Below are 23,709 nucleotides of genomic sequence, written 5' to 3' on the forward strand. Positions count from 1 at the left end.
ACCATAACACAAACGGTCATCATCAGGTGTGGGGGAGGAGTCTACGTTGACTCCGCCTCCACCAGTAGACTCCTCCCCCACCCTTAGACTCCTCCGTCACCAGTAGACTCCTCCTCCCCCACCAGTGAGACTCCTCCCACACCAGTTAGACTCCTCCCCCACGTGTAGACTCCTCCCCCACGTGTAGACTACTCCCACACCAGTTAGACTCCTCCCCCACCCTTAGACTCCTCCCCCACCCATAGACTCCTCCCCCACGAGTGAGACTACTCCCACACCAGTTAGACTCCTCCCCCACCCTTAGACTCCTCCCCCACCAGTAGACTCCTCCTCCCCCACCGGTGAGACTACTCCCACACCAGTTAGACTCCTCCCCCACCTGTAGACTCCTCCCCCACCCTTAGACTCCTCCCCCACGAGTGAGACTACTCCCACACCAGTTAGACTCCTCCCCCACCCTTAGACTCCTCCCCCACCAGTGAGACTCCTCCTCCCCCACCAGTGAGACTACTCCCACACCAGTTAGACTCCTCCCCCGCGTGTAGACTCCTCCCCCACGTGTAGACTCCTCCCCCAACCGTAGACTCCTCCCCCACGAATGAGACTACTCCCACACCAGTTAGACTCCTCCCCCACCCTTAGACTCCTCCCCCACCCGTAGACTCCTCCCCCACGAGTGAGACTACTCCCACACCAGTTAGACTCCTCCCCCACCCTTAGACTCCTCCCACACCAGTAGACTCCTCCCACACCATATTCTCAGCTCTTTCGGTAAAGTCACCACGTTGAAGGGAAACAATAAAATAATAAAATATAAAACAATTTTATTTACCTCACGCAACTTATATTCTTAACTCTTTGGGTAAAGTCACCACGTTGAAGGGAAACAATAAAACAATAAAATAATAATATATATAACAATATAAAAATTATCACGACGTTTCGACCATAACACAAACGGTCGTCATCAGGTGTGTGGTTTGCATTAATTTATTTATTTTTAAAAACGGTGTTTTTATTGTTATATGTATTTTTTTATTATTTTGTTGTTTCCCTTCAACGTGGTGACTTTACCGAAAGAGCTAAGATTATAAGTTGCGTGAGGTAAATAAAATTGTTTTATATTTTATTATTTTATTGTTTCCCTTCAACGTGGTGACTTTACCGAAAGAGCTAAGATTATAAGTTGCGTGAGGTAAATAAAATTGTTTTATATTTTATTATTTTATTGTTTCCCTTCAACGTGGTGACTTTACCGAAAGAGCTAAGATTATAAGTTGCGTGAGGTAAATAAAATTGTTTTATATTTTATTATTTTATTGTTTCCCTTCAACGTGGTGACTTTACCGAAAGAGCTAAGATTATAAGTTGCGTGAGGTAAATAAAATTGTTTTATATTTTATTATTTTATTGTTTCCCTTCAACGTGGTGACTTTACCGAAAGAGCTAAGATTATAAGTTGCGTGAGGTAAATAAAATTGTTTTATATTTTATTGTTTTATTTTCTCCCTTCAACGTGGTGACTTTACCGAAAGAGCTAAGATTATAAGTTGCGTGAGGTAAATAAAATTGTTTTATATTTTATTATTTTATTGTTTCCCTTCAACGTGGTGACTTTACCGAAAGAGCTAAGATTATAAGTTGCGTGAGGTAAATAAAATTGTTTTATATTTTATTATTTTATTGTTTCCCTTCAACGTGGTGACTTTACCGAAAGAGCTAAGAATATGGATTACTGCAGTCACGAACGCTTTAAATCAAAATTTGTGGTTCTGGTTGTTGTAGTGATAGTTGTTGTTGTGTTGTTGTTGTCATAGTGGTAGTTGTGGTAGTGGGTTGTTGTTGTTGTTGCTGTGGTTGTTATTATAGTGGTAGTTGTGGTAGTGGGTTGTGTTGTCATAGTGATAGTTGTGGTAGTGGGTTGTTGTTGTTGTGGTAGTGGTTGGTGTCCTGGTTGTTGTTGTCATAGTGGTAGTTGTGGTAGTGGGTTGTTGTTGTTGCTGTGGTTGTTATTATAGTGGTAGTTGTGGTAGTGGGTTGTTGTTGTCATAGTGGTAGTTGTGGTAATGGGTTGTTGTTGTTGTTGTTGCTGTGGTTGTTATTATAGTGGTAGTTGTGGTAGTGGGTTGTGTTGTCATAGTGATAGTTGTGGTAGTGGGTTGTTGTGGTAGTGGTTGGTGTCCTGGTTGTTGTTGTCATAGTGGTAGTTGTGGTAGTGGGTTGTTGTTGTGGTTCTAGTTGTTGTTGTCATTGTGATAGTTGTGGTAGTTGGTTGTTGTGGTTGTAGTTGTTGTAGTTGTTGTTGTAGTTGTTGTTGTCATAGTGATAGTTATGGTAGTGGGTTGTTGTTGTCATCGTGGTAGTTGTGGTAGTGGGTTGTTCTGGTAGTGGTTGTTGTTGTGGTTGTTGTTGTCATAGTGATAGTTGTTGTTGTTGTAGTAGTTTGTTGTGGTAGTGGTTGTTGTCCTGGTTGTTGTTGTCATAGTGATAGTTGTGGTAGTGGGTTGTTGTTGTTGTGGTAGTGGTAGTTGTTGTGGTTGTTGTTATAGTGGTAGTTGTGATAGTGGTTCTGGTTCATATTCTTAGCTCTTTGGGTAAAGTCACCACGTTGAAGGGAAACAATAAAATAATAAAATGTAAAACAATTTTATTTACCTCACGCAACTTATAATCTTAGCTCTTTGGGTAAAGTCACCACGTTGAAGGGAAACAATAAAACAATAATAATATATATAACAATATAAAAATTATCACGACGTTTCGACCATAACACAAACGGTCGTCATCAGGTGTGTGGTTTGCATTAATTTATTTATTTTTAAAAGCGGTGTTTTTATTGTTATATGTATTTTTTATTATTTTATTGTTTCCCTTCAACGTGGTGACTTTACCGAAAGAGCTAAGATTATAAGTTGCGTGAGGTAAATAAAATTGTTTTATATTTTATTATTTTATTGTTTCCCTTCAACGTGGTGACTTTACCGAAAGAGCTAAGATTATAAGTTGCGTGAGGTAAATAAAATTGTTTTATATTTTATTATTTTATTGTTTCCCTTCAACGTGGTGACTTTACCGAAAGAGTTAAGATTATGAGTTGCGTGAGGTAAATAAAATTGTTTTATATTTTATTATTTTATTGTTTCCCTTCAACGTGGTGACTTTACCGAAAGAACCAAGATTATAAGTTGCGTGAGGTAAATAAAATTGTTTTATATTTTATTATTTTATTGTTTCCCTTCAACGTGGTGACTTTACCGAAAGAGCTAAGATTATAAGTTGCGTGAGGTAAATAAAATTGTTTTATATTTTATTATTTTATTGTTTCCCTTCAACGTGGTGACTTTACCCAAAGAGCTAAGAATATGGATTACTGCAGTCACGAACGCTTTAAATCAAAATTTGTGGTTCTGGTTGTTGTAGTGATAGTTGTTGTTGTGTTGTTGTTGTCATAGTGGTAGTTGTGGTAGTGGGTTGTTGTTGTTGTTGCTGTGGTTGTTATTATAGTGGTAGTTGTGGTAGTGGGTTGTGTTGTCATAGTGATAGTTGTGGTAGTGGGTTGTTGTTGTTGTGGTAGTGGTTGGTGTCCTGGTTGTTGTTGTCATAGTGGTAGTTGTGGTAGTGGGTTGTTGTTGTTGCTGTGGTTGTTATTATAGTGGTAGTTGTGGTAGTGGGTTGTTGTTGTCATAGTGGTAGTTGTGGTAGTGGGTTGTTGTTGTTGTGGTAGTGGTTGGTGTCCTGGTTGTTGTCATAGTTATAGTTGTAGTGGTAGTTGTTGTTGTCATAGTGGTAGTTGTGGTAGTGGGTTGTTATAGTGGTTGTTGTAGTAGTTGTGGTTGCAGTGGTTGTAGTGGTGGTTGTTATAGTGGTTGTTGTTGCTGTTATGGTTGTTGTTGGAGTGGTTGTAGTGGTGGTAGTTGTTGTTGTAGTAGTGGTTGTTGTTGCTGTGGTTGTTGTTATGGTTGTTGTTGTTGGAGTGGTTGCTGTGGTTGTTGTTATAGTGGTTGTTGTTGTTGCTGTTATGGTTGTTGTTGGAGTGGTTGCTGTGGTTGTTGTTATAGTGGTAGTTGTTGTGGTGGTTTTTGTTGTTGTTGCAGTGGTTGTGGTGGTGGTAGTCGTTGTGGTGGTTGTTGTTGTTGTTGCTGTTGTTGTTGGAGTGGTTGTGGTGGTGGTAGTTGTTGTGGTAGTTGTTGTGGTGGTTGTTGTTGTTGTTGGAGTGGTTGTTGTGGTGGTAGTTGTTGTTGTAGTTGTTGTTGCTGTGGTTGTTGTTGCTGTGGTTGTTGTTGCTGAGGTTGTTGTTGTTGTGGCTACAGGGAGCCGTGGTTGCCACGGTGACCCTGCTGGACGCTGACCTCCACGTGACCTCTGACCCACAACCCCCTGGGGCTGGCAGTGACGTCAGCGGCTACAACTTCCTGTTGCTGGGGCAACCACAGGTCAGAGGTCACCACGACAACCACTACAACAACCACCACAACCACTACTACCACAACAACCACTACTACCACAACAACCACCACAACCATTACTACCACAACAACCACCACAACCACCACAACCACTACTACCACAACAACCACCACAACCACTACTACCACAACAACTACCACAACCACTACTACCACAACGACCACAACCACTACTACCACAACAACCACCACAACCACTACTACCACCACAACAACTACTACAACAACCACCACAACCACAACAACTACTACCACAACAACCACCACAACCACTACTACCACAACAACCACCACTACCACAACAACAACTACTACCACAACAACCACCACAACCATTACTACCACAACAACCACCACAACCACCACAACCACTACTACCACCACAACCACCACAACCACTACTACCACCACAACCACCACAACCACTACTACCACAACAACAACTACTACCACAACAACAACTACTACCACAACAACCACCACAACCACAACTACCACCACAACCACCACAACCACTACTACCACAACAACCACCACAACCACAACTACCACCACAACCACCACAACCACTACTACCACAACAACCACCACAACCACCACAACCACCACAACCACTACTACCACAACTACCACAACAACCACTACTACCACAACAACCACCACAACAACCACCACAACCACTACTATCACAACAACCACTACTACCACTACTACCACAACAACCACTACTACCACCACAACCACAACAACCACCACAACCACTACTACCACAACAACCACAACAACCACTACTACCACCACAACCACTACTACCACCACTACCACTACTACCACAACAACCACAACAACCACTACTACCACAACAACCACTACTACCACAACAACCACCACAACCACTACTACCACAACAACCACTACTACCACCACAACCACCACAACCACTACTACCACAACAACCACCACAACCACTACTACCACAACAACCACCACAACCACTACTACCACAACAACCACCACAACCACCACAACCACCACAACCACTACTACCACAACAACCACAACAACCACTACTACCACCACAACCACCACAACCACTACTACCACAACAGCCACTACTACAACAACAACCACCACAACCACTACTACAACAACCACTACTACCACAACAACCACCACAACCACTACTACAACAACCACTACTACCACTACTACCACAACAACCACTACTACCACAACAACCACTACTACCACCACAACCACCACAACCACTACTACCACAACAACCACCACAACCACCACAACCACTACTGCCACAACAACCACTACTACCACAACAACAACTACTACCACAACAACAACTACTACCACAACCACAACTACCACAACAACCACCACAACCACAACTACCACCACAACCACCACAACCACTACTACCACAACAACCACCACAACCACCACAACCACCACAACCACTACTACCACAACTACCACAACAACCACTACTACCACAACAACCACCACAACAACCACCACAACCACTACTATCACAACAACCACCACAACCACTACTACCACAACAACCACTACTACCACCACAACCACAACAACCACCACAACCACTACTACCACCACAACCACTACTACCACAACAACCACAACAACCACTACTACCACAACAACCACAACAACCACCACAACCACTACTACCACCACAACCACTACTGCCACAACAACCACTACTACCACAACAACCACTACTGCCACAACCACCACTACTACCACCACAACCACTACTACCACAACAACCACTACTGCCACAACCACCACTACTACCACAACAACCACTACTACCACTACTCCCACTACAACCACTACTACCTCCACAACCACCACAACCACTACAACCACAACAACCACCACAGCCACTACTACTACAACAACCACTACTACCACTACTACCACAACAACCACCACAGCCACTACTACCACAACAGCCACCACTACAACAACCACTACTACCACAACAACCAATACTACCACAACAACCACCACAACCACTACTACCACAACAACCACAACTACAACAACCACAACTACCACAACCACCACTACTACTACCACAACAACCACCACAACCACTACTACCACAACAACCACAACAACCACTACTACCACTACTACCACAACAACCACCACAACCACTACTATCACAACAACCACTACTACCACCACAACCACAACAACCACCACAACCACTACTACCACAACCACCACAACCACTACTACCACAACAACCACAACAACCACTACTACCACAACAACCACCACAACAACCACCACAACCACTACTACCACATCAATCACCACAACCAATACTACCACAACAACCACCACAGCCACTACTACCACAACCACCACTACAACCACCACTTCAACTACTACCCACACAACAACTACCACTAACGCTATGGTGATGATGTTGTGGATGATGTTGATGTTGTTGATGAAGATGTTGATGAAGATGTTGATGTTGTTGATGAAGATGTTGATGATGTTGATGATGATGTTGATGATATTGATGTTGTTGATGATGATGAGGTTGTTGTTGATGATGATGAGGTTGTTGTTGATGTTGTTGTTGATGATGAGGTTGTTGTTGATGATGATGTTGTTGATGATGCTGTTGTTGTTGATGATGTTGTTGATGTTGATGATGATGTTGTTGTTGATAGTGGTGTTGATGATGTTGATGTTGTTGATGTTGATGATGATGTTGATGTTGTTGTTGATAGTGGTGTTGATGATGTTGATGTTGTTGATGATGATGATGTTGTTGTTGATAGTGGTGTTGATGATGTTGATGTTGTTGATGATGATGTTTTTGATGTTGTTGATGATGATGTTTTTGATGTTGATGATGTTGTTGATCTTGTTGGTGTTGTTGATGTTGTTGATGTTCTTCAGGTTCATGAATTGTTCGAGCTAAGAGCAACAGTTTCCACGGACACTGAACAACAACCACAACTACAAACACAACAACAACATCATCCTCCATCATCAATCATCACCATTGGTAAATGCAGTCAGGTGACAATGGGGATGGTGATGGTGATGATGGTGGTGGTGATGATGATGATGGTGGTGATGATGGTAGTGATGATGGTTGTGATGATGGTGATGATGGTGGTGATGGCGATGATGGTGGTGATGGTTGTGATAATGGTGGTGATGATGGTGGTGATGGTGTTGATGGTGATGGTGGTGATGGAGGTGATGATGGTGGTGATGATGATGATGATGGTGATGATGGTGTTGATGGTGATGGTGGTGATGGTGATGATGATGGTGATGATGGTGGTGATGATGGTTGTGATGATGATGGTGATGATGGTTGTGATGATGATGGTGATGGTTGTGATGATGATGGTGATGATGATGGTGATGATGAAGGTGATGGTTGTGATGATGGTGATGATGATGGTGATGATGATTGTGGTTGTGATGATGATGGTGATGGTGGTGATGTTTGTGATGATGATGATGGTTGTGGTGATGGTTGTGATGATGATGATTGATGGTGATGGTTGTGATTGTGATAATGGTGATGATGGTGATGGTGTTGGTTGCGATGGTGGTGGTGGTGGTGGTGATGATGGTGGTGGTGGTGGTTGTGATGATGGTGATGGTGATGGTTGTGATGATGATGGTGATGGTTGTGATGATGGTGATGATGATGGAGATGATGCTGATGGTGATGGTGGTGATGATGGTTGTCATGATGATGGTGATGATGATGATGATTGTGATGATGATGGTGAAGATGGTTGTGATGATGGTGATGATGATTGTGATGATGCTGATGGTGATGATTGTGATGATGGTGATGATGATGGTGATGATGGTTGTGATGATGGTGATGATGGTGATGGTTGTGATGATGGTGATGATGATGATGATGATAATGTTGATGGTGGTGATGGTGGTGATGGTGATGATGGTGATGATGGTGATGGTTGTGGTGATGATGGTGATGATGATGGTTGTGATGATGATGGTTGTGATGGTGGTGATGATGATGATGGTGATGATGATGGTGGTGGTGATGGTTGTGATGATGGTGATGGTGATGATGGTGATGATTGTGGTGATGATGATGGTTGTGATGGTGATGATGATGGTGATGATGATGATGGTGGTTGTGATGATGATGTTGATGATGATGGTGATGATGGAGATGCTGCTGATAGTGATGGTGGTGATGATGGTTGTCATGATGATGGTGATGATGATGATGGTGATGATGGTGATGATAATGTTGATGGTGGTGATGGTGATGATGGTGATGGTTGTGGTGATGCTGATGGTGATGATGATGATAGTGATGATGATGATGATGATAGTGATGATGATGATGATGGTGATGATGATGGTTGTGATGATGATGGTTGTGATGATGGTGATGATGGTGGTGATGATGGTTGTGATGATGTTGATGGTGGTGATGTTTGTGATGATGGTGACGATGGTTGTGGTGATGATTATGATGATGGCGATGATGATGGTGATGATAGTTGTGATGATGGTGATGATGATGGTGGTGATGATGGTGATGGTTGTGGTGATGATGGCGATGGTGATGATGATGATGGTGATGAAGATGGTGATGAAGATGGTGATGAAGGTGATGATGGTGATGGTTGTGATGGTGGTGATGGTTGTGATGATGGTGATGATGGTGGTGGTGATTACGGTAATGATGGTGGTGGTGATGACGATGATGGTGATGATGGTTGTGATGATGATGATGATGGTGGTGATGGTGATGATCATGGTGGTGATGGTGGTGATGGTCGTGATCATGATGATGATGGTGATGATGGTGGTGAAGATGATGATGATGATGGTGATGATGCTGATGTTGATGATGATGGTGGTGATGATGATGTTGATGTTGATGATGATGGTTGTGGTGATGATGCTGTGATGATTCTGATGCTGCTGCTGCTGATGATGATGTTGATGCTGCTGATGCTGCTGCTGATGCTGATGATGATGCTGCTGATGATGCTGCTGATGATTCTGATTCTGCTGCTGATGATGTTGATGCTGCTGATGCTGCTGCTGCTGATGCTGCTGATGATGATGATGACGACGGCGGTGATGATGTTTGCCCAGACGTGTTGCTCCAACGTGACCTGCCCATCACGTCGAGGGGATCCTTCCGCTTCTCCATCCTGGCCAACGACACCACGTACACCCGTCCACCCCCTTGTCCACCCTTCACGCCCTGTCCACCGCTGTCTCCCTGCCTCCACCCCAACTCCACCACCACGTCCACCACCACCACCACCACCACGTCCACCACCACCACCACCACAGCGGCGACCGTGGTGGAGGTGGAGGTGGTGGTGGAGGTTCTCGCTGTGCCGCTCGCCTTCGTCCGTGCCGAGACGCTGATCACCGTGCCGCGGAGGGCCGAGGAATATGCCACTGTGAGCCAGCTCGCTAGCCAGCTCGCTCACTCACTCGTAGACTCACTCGTAGACTCACTCACTCACTAGTAGACTCACTCGTAGACTCACTCACTCGTAGACTCACTCGTAGACTCACTCACTCGTAGACTCACTCGTAGACTCACTCACTCGTAGACTCACTCACTCGTAGACTCACTCACTCGTAGACTCACTCACTCGTAGACTCACTCACTCGTAGACTCACTCACTAGCTCGTAGACTCACTCACTCGTAGACTCACTCTCTCGCTCGTAGACTCACTCGTAGATTCACTCACTCGTAGACTCACTCGCTAGCTCGTAGACTCACTCACTCGCTAGCTCGTAGACTCACTCACTAGCTCGTAGACTCACTCACTCGCTAGCTCGTAGACTCACTCGTAGACTCACTCACTCGTAGACTCACTCACTCACTCGTAGACTCACTCACTCGTAGACTCACTCACTAGCTCGTAGACTCACTCACTAGCTCGCTAGCTCGTAGACTCACTCACTCACTCGTAGACTCACTCACTCGTAGACTAACTCGTAGACTCACTCACTCGTAGACTCACTCACTCGTAGATTCACTCACTCACTCGTAGACTCACTCGCTAGCTCGTAGACTCACTCACTCGTAGACTCACTCACTCACTCGTAGACTCACTCACTAGCTCGTAGACTCACTCACTAGCTCGTAGACTCACTCACTAGCTCGTAGACTCACTCACTCACTCGTAGATTCACTCGCTAGCTCGTAGACTCACTCACTCGTAGACTCACTCACTCGTACACTCACTCGTAGACTCACTCACTCGTAGACTCACTCACTCACTCGTAGACTCACTCGCTAGCTCGTAGACTCACTCACTCACTCGTAGACTCACTCACTCACTCGTAGACTCACTCACTCGTAGACTCACTCACTCACTCGTAGACTCACTCACTCACTCGTAGACTCACTCGTAGACTCACTCGTAGACTCACTCACTCACTCACCAGCTCGTAGACTCACTCACTCACTCGTAGACTCACTCACTCACTCGTAGACTCACTCGTAGACTCACTCGTAGACTCACTCACTCACTCACCAGCTCGTAGACTCACTCACTCACTCGTAGACTCACTCACTCGTAGACTCACTCACTAGCTCGTAGACTCACTCACTCACTCGTAGACTCACTCACTAGCTCGTAGACTCACTCACTAGCTCGTAGACTCACTCACTAGCTCGTAGACTCACTCACTCACTCGTAGACTCACTCACTCACTCGTAGACTCACTCGCTAGCTCGTAGACTCACTCACTCACTCGTAGACTCACTCACTCACTCGTAGACTCACTCACTCGTAGACTCACTCACTCGTAGACTCACTCACTCACTCGTAGACTCACTCACTCACTCGTAGACTCACTCGTAGACTCACTCGTAGACTCACTCACTCGTAGACTCACTCACTCACTCGTAGACTCACTCACTAGCTCGCTAGCTCGTAGACTCACTCGTAGACTCACTCACTAGCTCGCTAGCTCGTAGACTCACTCGTAGACTCACTCACTAGCTCGCTAGCTCGTAGACTCACTCGTAGACTCACTCGTAGACTCACTCACTCGTAGACTCACTCGTAGACTCACTCACTCACTCGTAGACTCACTCACTCGCTAGCTCGTAGACTCACTCACTCGTAGACTCACTCACTCACTCACTAGCTCGTAGACTCACTCACTCGTAGACTCACTCACTAGCTCGCTAGCTCGTAGACTCACTCACTCGTAGACTCACTCATAGACTCACTCACTCGTAGACTCACTCACTAGCTCGTAGACTCACTCACTCACTCGTAGACTCACTCACTCGTAGACTCACTCATAGACTCACTCACTCGTAGACTCACTCACTCACTCGTAGACTCACTCACTCGTAGACTCACTCACTCGCTAGCTCGTAGACTCACTCACTCGTAGACTCACTCACTCATAGACTCACTAGCTCGTAGACTCACTCACTCGTAGACTCACTCACTAGCTCGCTAGCTCATAGACTCACTCACTCGCTAGCTCGTAGACTCACTCGTAGACTCACTCACTCACTCACCAGCTCGTAGACTCACTCACTCGTAGACTCACTCGCTAGCTCGCTAGAACGTAGACTCACTCACTCGTAGACTCACTCACTCACTCGCTAGCTCGTAGACTCACTCACTCGTAGACTCACTCACTCGTAGACTCACTCACTAGCTCGTAGACTCACTCACTCACTCGTAGACTCACTCACTCACTCGTAGACTCGCTCACTCGTAGACTCACTCACTCGTAGACTCACTCACTCGCTAGCTCGCTAGCTCGTAGACTCACTCACTCGTAGACTCACTCACTCGCTAGCTCGTAGACTCACTCACTCACTCGTAGATTCACTCACTCGCTAGCTCGTAGACTCACTCACTCACTCGTAGATTCACTCACTCACTCGTAGACTCACTCACTCACTCGTAGATTCACTCGCTAGCTCGTAGACTCACTCACTCACTCGTAGATTCACTCGCTAGCTCGTAGACTCACTCACTCACTCGTAGATTTACTCACTCACTCGTAGACTCACTCGTAGACTCACTCACTCGTAGACTCACTCACTCGTAGACTCACTCACTCGTAGACTCACTCACTCACTCGTAGACTCACTCACTCGTAGACTCACTCGCTAGCTCGTAGACTCACTCGTAGACTCACTCACTCGTAGACTCACTCACTTATAGACTCACTCGCTAGCTCGCTAGCTCGTAGACTCACTCGTAGACTCACTCACTCACTCGTAGACTCACTCGCTAGCTCGTAGACTCACTCACTCACTCGTAGACTCACTCACTCACTCGTAGACTCACTCACTCGTAGACTCACTCACTCGTAGACTCACTCACTCACTCGTAGACTCACTCGTAGACTCACTCGTAGACTCACTCACTCACTCACCAGCTCGTAGACTCACTCACTCACTCGTAGACTCACTCACTCGTAGACTCACTCACTAGCTCGTAGACTCACTCACTCACTCGTAGACTCACTCACTAGCTCGTAGACTCACTCACTAGCTCGTAGACTCACTCACTAGCTCGTAGACTCACTCACTCACTCGTAGACTCACTCACTCACTCGTAGACTCACTCGCTAGCTCGTAGACTCACTCACTCACTCGTAGACTCACTCACTCACTCGTAGACTCACTCACTCGTAGACTCACTCACTCGTAGACTCACTCACTCACTCGTAGACTCACTCACTCACTCGTAGACTCACTCGTAGACTCACTCGTAGACTCACTCACTCGTAGACTCACTCACTCACTCGTAGACTCACTCACTAGCTCGCTAGCTCGTAGACTCACTCGTAGACTCACTCACTAGCTCGCTAGCTCGTAGACTCACTCGTAGACTCACTCACTAGCTCGCTAGCTCGTAGACTCACTCGTAGACTCACTCGTAGACTCACTCACTCGTAGACTCACTCGTAGACTCACTCACTCACTCGTAGACTCACTCACTCGCTAGCTCGTAGACTCACTCACTCGTAGACTCACTCACTCACTCACTAGCTCGTAGACTCACTCACTCGTAGACTCACTCACTAGCTCGCTAGCTCGTAGACTCACTCACTCGTAGACTCACTCATAGACTCACTCACTCGTAGACTCACTCACTAGCTCGTAGACTCACTCACTCACTCGTAGACTCACTCACTCGTAGACTCACTCATAGACTCACTCACTCGTAGACTCACTCACTCACTCGTAGACTCACTCACTCGTAGACTCACTCACTCGCTAGCTCGTAGACTCACTCACTCGTAGACTCACTCACTCGTAGACTCACTAGCTCGTAGACTCACTCACTCGTAGACTCACTCACTAGCTCGCTAGCTCATAGACTCACTCACTCGCTAGCTCGTAGACTCACTCGTAGACTCACTCACTCACTCACCAGCTCGTAGACTCACTCACTCGTAGACTCACTCGCTAGCTCGCTAGAACGTAGACTCACTCACTCGTAGACTCACTCACTCACTCGCTAGCTCGTAGACTCACTCACTCGTAGACTCACTCACTCACTCGTAGACTCACTCACTCGTAGACTCACTCACTCGCTAGCTCGTAGACTCACTCACTCGTAGACTCACTAGCTCGTAGACTCACTCACTCGTAGACTCACTCACTAGCTCGCTAGCTCATAGACTCACTCACTCGCTAGCTCGTAGACTCACTCGTAGACTCACTCACTCACTCACCAGCTCGTAGACTCACTCACTCGTAGACTCACTCGCTAGCTCGCTAGAACGTAGACTCACTCACTCGTAGACTCACTCACTCACTCGCTAGCTCGTAGACTCACTCACTCGTAGACTCACTCACTCGTAGACTCACTCACTAGCTCGTAGACTCACTCACTCACTCGTAGACTCACTCACTCACTCGTAGACTCGCTAGCTCGTAGACTCACTCACTCGTAGACTCACTCACTCGCTAGCTCGTAGACTCACTCACTCACTCGTAGATTCACTCACTCGCTAGCTCGTAGACTCACTCACTCACTCGTAGATTCACTCACTCACTCGTAGACTCACTCACTCACTCGTAGATTCACTCGCTAGCTCGTAGACTCACTCACTCACTCGTAGATTCACTCGCTAGCTCGTAGACTCACTCACTCACTCGTAGATTTACTCACTCACTCGTAGACTCACTCGTAGACTCACTCACTCGTAGACTCACTCGTAGATTCACTCACTCACTCACTCGCTAGCTCGTAGACTCACTCACTCACTCGTAGACTCACTCACTAGCTCGTAGACTCACTCACTCACTCGTAGATTCACTCGCTAGCTCGTAGACTCACTCACTCACTCGTAGATTCACTCGCTAGCTCGTAGACTCACTCACTCACTCGTAGATTCACTCGCTAGCTCGTAGACTCACTCACTCACTCACTCGTAGACTCACTCGCTAGCTCGTAGACTCACTCACTCACTCGTAGACTCACTCACTCGCTAGCTCGTAGATTCACTCACTCATAGACTCACTCGCTAGCTCGCTAGCTCGTAGACTCACTCACTCGTAGACTCACTCACTCGTAGACTCACTCACTCGTAGACTCACTCACTCACTCATAGACTCACTCACTCGCTAGCTCGTAGATTCACTCACTCATAGACTCACTCGCTAGCTCGCTAGCTCGTAGACTCACTCACTCGTAGACTCACTCACTCGCTAGCTCGTAGATTCACTCACTCGTAGACTCACTCGTAGACTCACTAGCTCGTAGACTCACTCACTCGTAGACTCACTCACTTGTAGACTCACTCACTCACTCGTAGATTCACTCACTCACTCGTAGACTCACTCACTTGTAGACTCACTCACTCACTCGTAGATTCACTCACTCACTCGTAGACTCACTCACTCGTAGACTCACTCACTTGTAGACTCACTCACTCACTCGTAGATTCACTCACTCACTCGTAGACTCACTCACTCGTAGACTCACTCACTAGCTCGCTAGCTCGTAGACTCACTCACTCACTCACTCGTAGACTCACTCACTCGTAGACTCACTCACTAGCTCGTAGACTCACTCACTAGCTCGTAGACTCACTCGCTCACTAGCTCGTAGATTCACTCACTCGTAGACTCACTCACTCACTCACTCGTAGACTCACTCACTCGTAGACTAACTCACTCACTAGCTCGTAGATTCACTCACTCGTAGACTCACTCACTCGTAGACTCGCTCACTCGTAGACTCGCTCACTCGTAGACTCACTCACTCACTCGCTAGCTCGTAGACTCACTCACTCGTAGACTCACTCGTAGACTCACTCACTCACTCGCTAGCTTGTAGATTCACTCACTCGTAGATTGACTCACTAGCTCGTAGACTCACTCACTCACTCACTCGTAGATTCACTCACTCACTCGTAGACTCACTCACTCGTAGACTCACTCACTCGTAGACTCACTCGTAGACTCACTCACTCGTAGACTCACTCACTCGCTCATAGACTCACTCACTCATAGACTCACTCACTCGTAGACTCACTCACTCGTAGACTCACTCACTCACTCGTAGACTCACTCACTCACTCGTAGACTCACTCACTCACTCGTAGACTAACTCACTCGCTAGCTCGTAGATTCACTCACTCGTAGACTCACTCACTCACTCGTAGACTCACTCACTCGTAGACTAACTCACTCACTAGCTCGTAGATTCACTCACTCGTAGACTCACTCACTCACTCGTAGACTCACTCACTCACTCATAGACTCACTCATAGACTCACTCACTCGTAGACTCACTCGCTCGTAGACTCACTCACTCACTCGTAGACTCACTCACTCGTAGACTCACTCACTCGTAGACTCACTCGCTAGCTCGCTAGCTCGTAGACTCACTCGTAGACTCACTCACTCACTCGTAGACTAACTCGTAGACTCACTCACTCACTCACTCGCTAGCTCGTAGACTCACTCACTCGTAGACTCACTCACTCACTCGTAGATTCACTCACTCACTCGTAGACTCACTCACTCACTCACTCGTAGACTCACTCACTCGTAGACTAACTCACTCGCTAGCTCGTAGACTCACTCACTCACTCGCTAGCTCGTAGACTCACTCACTCACTCGCTAGCTCGTAGACTCACTCACTCGTAGACTCACTCACTCGCTAGCTCGTAGACTCACTCACTCACTCGTAGACTCACTCACTCGCTAGCTCGTAGACTCACTCACTCGTAGACTCACTCACTCGTAGACTCACTCACTCGTAGATTCACTCACTCGTAGACTCACTCGTAGACTCACTCACTCACTCGCTAGCTCGTAGACTCACTCACTCGTAGACTCACTCACTCACTCGTAGACTCACTCACTCGTAGACTCACTCGTAGACTCACTCACTCGTAGACTCACTCACTCATAGACTCACTCACTAGCTCGTAGACTCACTAGCTCGCTCGTAGACTCACTCGTAGATTCACTCACTCGTAGACTCACTCACTCGTAGACTCACTCACTAGTTCGTAGACTCACTCACTAGCTCGTAGACTCACTCACTCACTCACTCGTAGACTCACTCACTCGTAGACTCACTCACTCACTCGTAGACTCACTCGCTAGCTCGTAGACTCACTCGTAGACTCACTCGTAGACTCACTCACTAGCTCGCTAGCTCGTAGACTCACTCGTAGACTCACTCACTCACTCGTAGATTCACTCACTCACTCACTCGCTAGCTCGTAGACTTACTCACTCGTAGACTCACTCACTCACTCGCTAGCTCGTAGACTCACTCGTAGACTCACTCACTCACTCGCTAGCTCGTAGACTCACTCACTCGTAGACTCACTCACTCACTCACCCACTCACTCACTCACTCACTCGTAGACACACTCACTCACTCGCTAACTCACTCACTCACTCGCTCTCTAACTCACTCGTAGACTCACTCACTCACTCACTCGTAGACTCACTCGCTCACTCGTAGACTCACTCACTCACTCACTCGCTCGTAGACTCACTCACTCACTCGTAGACTCACTCACTCGTAGACTCACTCACGCACTCACTGACTCGCTGACTCACTCACTGGTAGACTCACTCACTCACCCGCTAACTCACCCGCTCACTCACTCGCTCGCTCGCTCACTTACTCATAGGCTCACTCATAGACTCAATCATTCGCTCGCACACAGAGAGAGAGACGCTCTCAGACTCACGGACTCACTCATAGACTGAATACAACACAGATCCAGGTGGTACCGGTCCAGCTCCTGACAGAGTAGCGGCAGCCTCTCCACACACACAGACACCAGATCCAGTCCTAGAGGCCTCCTGTGTAACACAGAGACCCAGGCGGTACCGCTCCAGCTCCTGACAGAGTAGCGGCAGCCTCTCCTCCACACACACAGACACCAGATCCAGTCCACGTGACCTCCTGTGTAACACAGAGATCCAGGCGGTACCGGTCCAGCTCCTGACAAGAGGAGTTGCAGCGGTAGTAGTAGTGGTAGTAGTGGTGGTGGTAGTAGTGGTAGTGGTGGTAGTGGTGGTAGTAGTGGTAGTGGTGGTATTGGTGGTAGTGGTGGTAGTTGTAGTGGTGGTAGTTGTAGTGGTGGTAGTTGTAGTGGTGGTAGTGGTGGTATTGGTGGTAGTGGTGGTAGTTGTAGTGGTGGTAGTTGTAGTGGTGGTGGTAGTGGTGGTAGTAGTAGTGGTGGTAGTGGTGGTAGTGGTGGTAGTAGTAGTTGTAGTGGTGGTGGTAGTGGTGGTGGTGGTAATGGTGGTAGTAGTGGTGGTAGTAATGGTGGTAGTAGTAGTGGTGGTTGTGGTAGTGGTAGTAGTGGTGGTGGTGGTGGTAGTAGTGGTGGTGGTAGTAGTTGTTCATGTAGTGGTAGTTGTAGTGGTTGATGTTGTTGTTGTGGTTGTGGTTGATGTAGTAATTGTTGTTGTGGTTGTTGCAGTGGTTGGAGTAGTGGCTGATGTTGTTGTTGTTGTGGTTGATGTAGTAATTGTTGTAGTGGTTGTTGTAGTGGTTGATATTGTTGTTGTTGATGTAGTGATTGTTGTAGTGGTTGATATTGTTGTTGTGGTTGTTGTAGTGGTTGTTGTAGTGGTTGATATTGTTGTTGTTGTGGTTGATGTAGTGATTGTTGTTGTGGTTGTTGTAGTGGTAGGAGTAGTGGTTGATATTGTGGTTGTGGTTGATGTAGTAATTGTTGTTGTTGTTGTTGTGGTTGATGTAGTAATTGTTGTAGTGGTTGTTGTAGTGGTTGACATTGTTGTTGTGGCTGATGTGGTAATTGTTGTTGTGGTTGTTGTAGTGGTTGATATTGTTGTTGTTGTTGTGGTTGATGTAGTGATTGTTGTAGTGGTTGATATTGTTGTGGTTGTTGTTGTGGTTGTTGTAGTGGTTGTTGTAGTGGTTGATATTGTTGTTGTTGTGGTTGATGTAGTGATTGTTGTTGTGGTTGTTGTAGTGGTAGGAGTAGTGGTTGATATTGTTGTTGTGGTTGTGGTTGATGTAGTAATTGTTGTAGTGGTTGTTGTAGTGGTTGACATTGTTGTTGTGGCTGATGTAGTGATTGTTGTAGTGGTTGATATTGTTGTGGTTGTTGTTGTGGTTGTTGTAGTGGTTGTTGTAGTGGTTGATATTGTTGTTGTTGTGGTTGATGTAGTGATTGTTGTTGTGGTTGTTGTAGTGGTAGGAGTAGTGGTTGATATTGTTGTTGTGGTTGTGGTTGATGTAGTAATTGTTGTAGTGGTTGTTGTAGTGGTTGACATTGTTGTTGTGGCTGATGTAGTGATTGTTGTAGTGGTTGATATTGTTGTGGTTGTTGTTGTGGTTGTTGTAGTGGTTGTTGTAGTGGTTGATATTGTTGTTGTTGTGGTTGATGTAGTGATTGTTGTTGTGGTTGTTGTAGTGGTAGGAGTAGTGGTTGATATTGTTGTTGTGGTTGTGGTTGATGTAGTAATTGTTGTAGTGGTTGTTGTAGTGGTTGACATTGTTGTTGTGGCTGATGTGGTAATTGTTGTTGTGGTTGTTGCAGTGGTTGGAGTAGTGGCTGATGTTGTTGTTGTGGTTGATGTAGTAATTGTTGTTGTAGTGGTTGATGTTGTTGTGGTTGATGTTGTGGTTGATGTAGTAATTGTTGTTGTAGTGGTTGATGTTGTTGTGGTTGATGTTGTGGTTGATGTAGTAATTGTTGTTGTAGTGGTTGATGTTGTTGTGGTTGATGTTGTGGTTGATGTAGTAATTGTTGTTGTAGTGGTTGATGTTGTTGTGGTTGATGTTGTGGTTGATGTAGTAATTGTTGTTGTAGTGGTTGATGTTGTTGTGGTTGATGTTGTGGTTGATGTAGTAATTGTTGTTGTAGTGGTTGATGTTGTTGTGGTTGATGTTGTGGTTGATGTAGTAATTGTTGTTGTAGTGGTTGATGTTGTTGTGGTTGATGTTGTGGTTGATGTAGTAATTGTTGTTGTAGTGGTTGATGTTGTTGTGGTTGATGTTGTGGTTGATGTAGTAATTGTTGTTGTAGTGGTTGATGTTGTTGTGGTTGATGTTGTGGTTGATGTAGTAATTGTTGTTGTAGTGGTTGATGTTGTTGTGGTTGATGTTGTGGTTGATGTAGTAATTGTTGTTGTAGTGGTTGATGTTGTTGTGGTTGATGTTGTGGTTGATGTAGTAATTGTTGTTGTAGTGGTTGATGTTGTTGTGGTTGATGTTGTGGTTGATGTAGTAATTGTTGTTGTAGTGGTTGATGTTGTTGTGGTTGATGTTGTGGTTGATGTAGTAATTGTTGTTGTAGTGGTTGATGTTGTTGTGGTTGATGTTGTGGTTGATGTAGTAATTGTTGTTGTAGTGGTTGATGTTGTTGTGGTTGATGTTGTGGTTGATGTAGTAATTGTTGTTGTAGTGGTTGATGTTGTTGTGGTTGATGTTGTGGTTGATGTAGTAATTGTTGTTGTAGTGGTTGATGTTGTTGTGGTTGATGTTGTGGTTGATGTAGTAATTGTTGTTGTAGTGGTTGATGTTGTTGTGGTTGATGTTGTGGTTGATGTAGTAATTGTTGTTGTAGTGGTTGATGTTGTTGTGGTTGATGTTGTGGTTGATGTAGTAATTGTTGTTGTAGTGGTTGATGTTGTTGTGGTTGATGTTGTGGTTGATGTAGTAATTGTTGTTGTAGTGGTTGATGTTGTTGTGGTTGATGTTGTGGTTGATGTAGTAATTGTTGTTGTAGTGGTTGATGTTGTTGTGGTTGATGTTGTGGTTGATGTAGTAATTGTTGTTGTAGTGGTTGATGTTGTTGTGGTTGATGTTGTGGTTGATGTAGTAATTGTTGTTGTAGTGGTTGATGTTGTTGTGGTTGATGTTGTGGTTGATGTAGTAATTGTTGTTGTAGTGGTTGATGTTGTTGTGGTTGATGTTGTGGTTGATGTAGTAATTGTTGTTGTAGTGGTTGATGTTGTTGTGGTTGATGTTGTGGTTGATGTAGTAATTGTTGTTGTAGTGGTTGATGTTGTTGTGGTTGATGTTGTGGTTGATGTAGTAATTGTTGTTGTAGTGGTTGATGTTGTTGTGGTTGATGTTGTGGTTGATGTAGTAATTGTTGTTGTAGTGGTTGATGTTGTTGTGGTTGATGTTGTGGTTGATGTAGTAATTGTTGTTGTAGTGGTTGATGTTGTTGTGGTTGATGTTGTGGTTGATGTAGTAATTGTTGTTGTAGTGGTTGATGTTGTTGTGGTTGATGTTGTGGTTGATGTAGTAATTGTTGTTGTAGTGGTTGATGTTGTTGTGGTTGATGTTGTGGTTGATGTAGTAATTGTTGTTGTGGTTGTTGTAGTGGTAGTTGTAATGGTTGATATTGTTGTTGTGGTTGATGTAGTAATTGTTGTATTGGTAGTTGTAGTGGTTGATATTGTTGTTGTGGTTGATGTAGTAATTGTTGTTGTGGTTGTTGTAGTGGTAGTTGTTGTTGTTGTGGTTGATGTAGTAATTGTTGTAGTGGTTGATGTTGTTGTGGTTGATGTTGTGGTTGATGTAGTAATTGTTGTTGTGGTTGTTGTAGTGGTAGTTGTAATGGTTGATATTGTTGTTGTGGTTGATGTAGTAATTGTTGTATTGGTAGTTGTAGTGGTTGATATTGTTGTTGTGGTTGATGTAGTAATTGTTGTTGTAGTGGTAGTTGTTGTTGTTGTTGTGGTTGATGTAGTAATTGTTGTTGTGGTTGTTGTAGTTGTTGATATTGTTGTTGTTGTTGATGTAGTAATTGTTGTTGTGGTTGTTGTAGTGGTAGTTGTAATGGTTGATATTGTTTTTGTGGTTGATGTAGTAATTGTTGTTGTGGTTGTTGTAGTGGTTAATATTGTTGTTGTGGTTGATGTAGTAATTGTTGTTGTGGTTGTTGTAGTGGTAGTTGTTGTGGTTGATGTAGTAATTGTTGTTGTGGTTGTTGTAGTTGTTGATATTGTTGTTGTTGTTGATGTAGTAATTGTTGTTGTGGTTGTTGTAGTGGTAGTTGTAATGGTTGATATTGTTTTTGTGGTTGATGTAGTAATTGTTGTTGTGGTTGTTGTAGGGGTTAATATTGTTGTTGTGGTTGATGTAGTAATTGTTGTTGTGGTTGTTGTTGTGGTTGTTGTAGTGGTTGATATTGTTGTTGTAGTGGTTGATATTGTGGTTGTGGTTGATGTAGTGATTGTTGTTGTAGTTGTTGTTGTTGATGTAGTAATTGTTGTTGTGGTTGTTGTTGTTGTTGCAGGTTGGCCAGGTGTCCATAGCCAACGCATCTCTCCTCACCACAGCCAACATCACCTACAGCCTACAACAACCACAACAACAACCACAACAACAATCAGCGGGCCACAACCACAACACAACCACCACCATGGCAACAACCGACCAGGGCTACAACCGACAACAACAACAACAACAACAACAACCACAACTACAACAACAACAACAACCACAACAACTACAACAACGACAACAACAACTGGACACTGTGGATTCCCAACAACAACAACAACCACAAACTGTAGACTCGCAGCATCAGCGTGGTGGTGGTGGTGGTGATGGTGGTGGTAGTAATAGTAGTGGTAATTATAGTAGTGGTGGTGGTGATGGTGGTAGTAGTGGTGGTAGTAGTAGTAGTAGTGGTGGTAGTGTTAATAGTAGTAGTGGTGGTGGTGGTAGTAGTAGTGGTGGTAGTGTTAATAGTAGTAGTGGTGGTGGTGGTAGTAGTGGTGGTAGTAGCGGTAGTAGTAGTGGTGGTAGCTATGGTGGTGGTGGTGGTAGTTACGGTGGTGGTAGTTATGGTGTTGGTGTTGGTGGTAGTGGTAGTTACAGTGGTGGTAGTTATGGTGGTGGTGGTAGTGGTGGTGTTGGTGGTGGTGGTAGTGGTGGTGTTGGTGGTGTTAGTGGTGGTGGTGTTGGTGGTAGTGGTAGTAGTGGTGGTAGTAGTGGTGGTGGTGTTGGTAGTGGTGGTGTTGGTAGTTATGGTGTTGGTGTTGGTGGTACCGCTGCTGATTGGGTTCCGTGTCTCTCTGTAGAGTCATCCTCAGGACTCATTTTTGTAGTGTCACCAAAAAGTGGTGGTGGTGGTGTTAGCGGTGGTGGTGGTGGTGGTGGTAGTGGTGTTAGCAGTGGTGGTGGTGGTAGTGGTGGTAGTGTTAGTGGTGGTGGTGTTAGTGGTGGTGGTGGTGGTAGTGGTAGTGTTAGTGGTGGTGTTAGTGGTGGTGGTGTTGAATGTGGTAGGAGGTTGGTGGTTGTGGCGAGGGATTCGGTGTCGGGGGAAGAAGCAGAAACAACCCTGGTGGTGGTGGTGGAGGAGGAGGAGGAGGAGGAGGCGGTGAACGGTAACAACTACAACTACAACAATCAATTCACTCACCCACTCACTCACCCACTAATTCACTCACTCACTAACTCACTCACCCACTCACTCACCCACTCACTAACTCACCCACCCACTCACTCACTCACCCACCCAATCACCCACTCACTCACCCACCCACTCACTCACCCACCAATTCACCCACTCACTCACTCACCCACTCACCCACTCACTAATTCACTCACCTACCAATAATGTTAAATGGCATTGTCTGTGAAATGACACTACTACTACTGACACTACTACTACTGACACTACTACTACTGACATTACTACTACTACTGACACTACTACTACTGACACTACTACTACTA

The 23,709-nt window shown here is 45.5% G+C and overlaps 1 protein-coding gene across 3 annotated transcripts in view; it reads left to right on the forward strand.

Moving 5' to 3' along the window:
• LOC142923460 (uncharacterized) overlaps positions 1–23,709 on the forward strand; it is a 31,163-nt gene that overhangs the window by 4,135 nt on the left and 3,319 nt on the right. Inside the window, exons 3-6 of one of the 3 annotated variants that reach the window (XM_076064587.1) lie at positions 4,311–4,433; positions 7,431–7,539; positions 9,642–9,958; positions 22,262–23,357. In XM_076064587.1, the coding sequence (XP_075920702.1) occupies positions 4,311–4,433; positions 7,431–7,539; positions 9,642–9,958; positions 22,262–23,357 (1,645 nt within the window). Of the gene's footprint in view, positions 1–4,310; positions 4,434–7,430; positions 7,540–9,640; positions 9,959–22,261; positions 23,358–23,709 lie in introns of those variants that run through there. The other 2 variants (XM_076064589.1, XM_076064588.1) reach the window with 2 other exon arrangements.

The sequence above is a fragment of the Petromyzon marinus genome, unplaced genomic scaffold (genome assembly GCF_048934315.1).
Source record: "Petromyzon marinus isolate PM22_M1 ecotype Great Lakes invasive population unplaced genomic scaffold, UKy_Petmar_22M1.pri1.0 PM_Scaffold_539, whole genome shotgun sequence".
Lineage (NCBI taxonomy): Eukaryota > Metazoa > Chordata > Hyperoartia > Petromyzontiformes > Petromyzontidae > Petromyzon > Petromyzon marinus.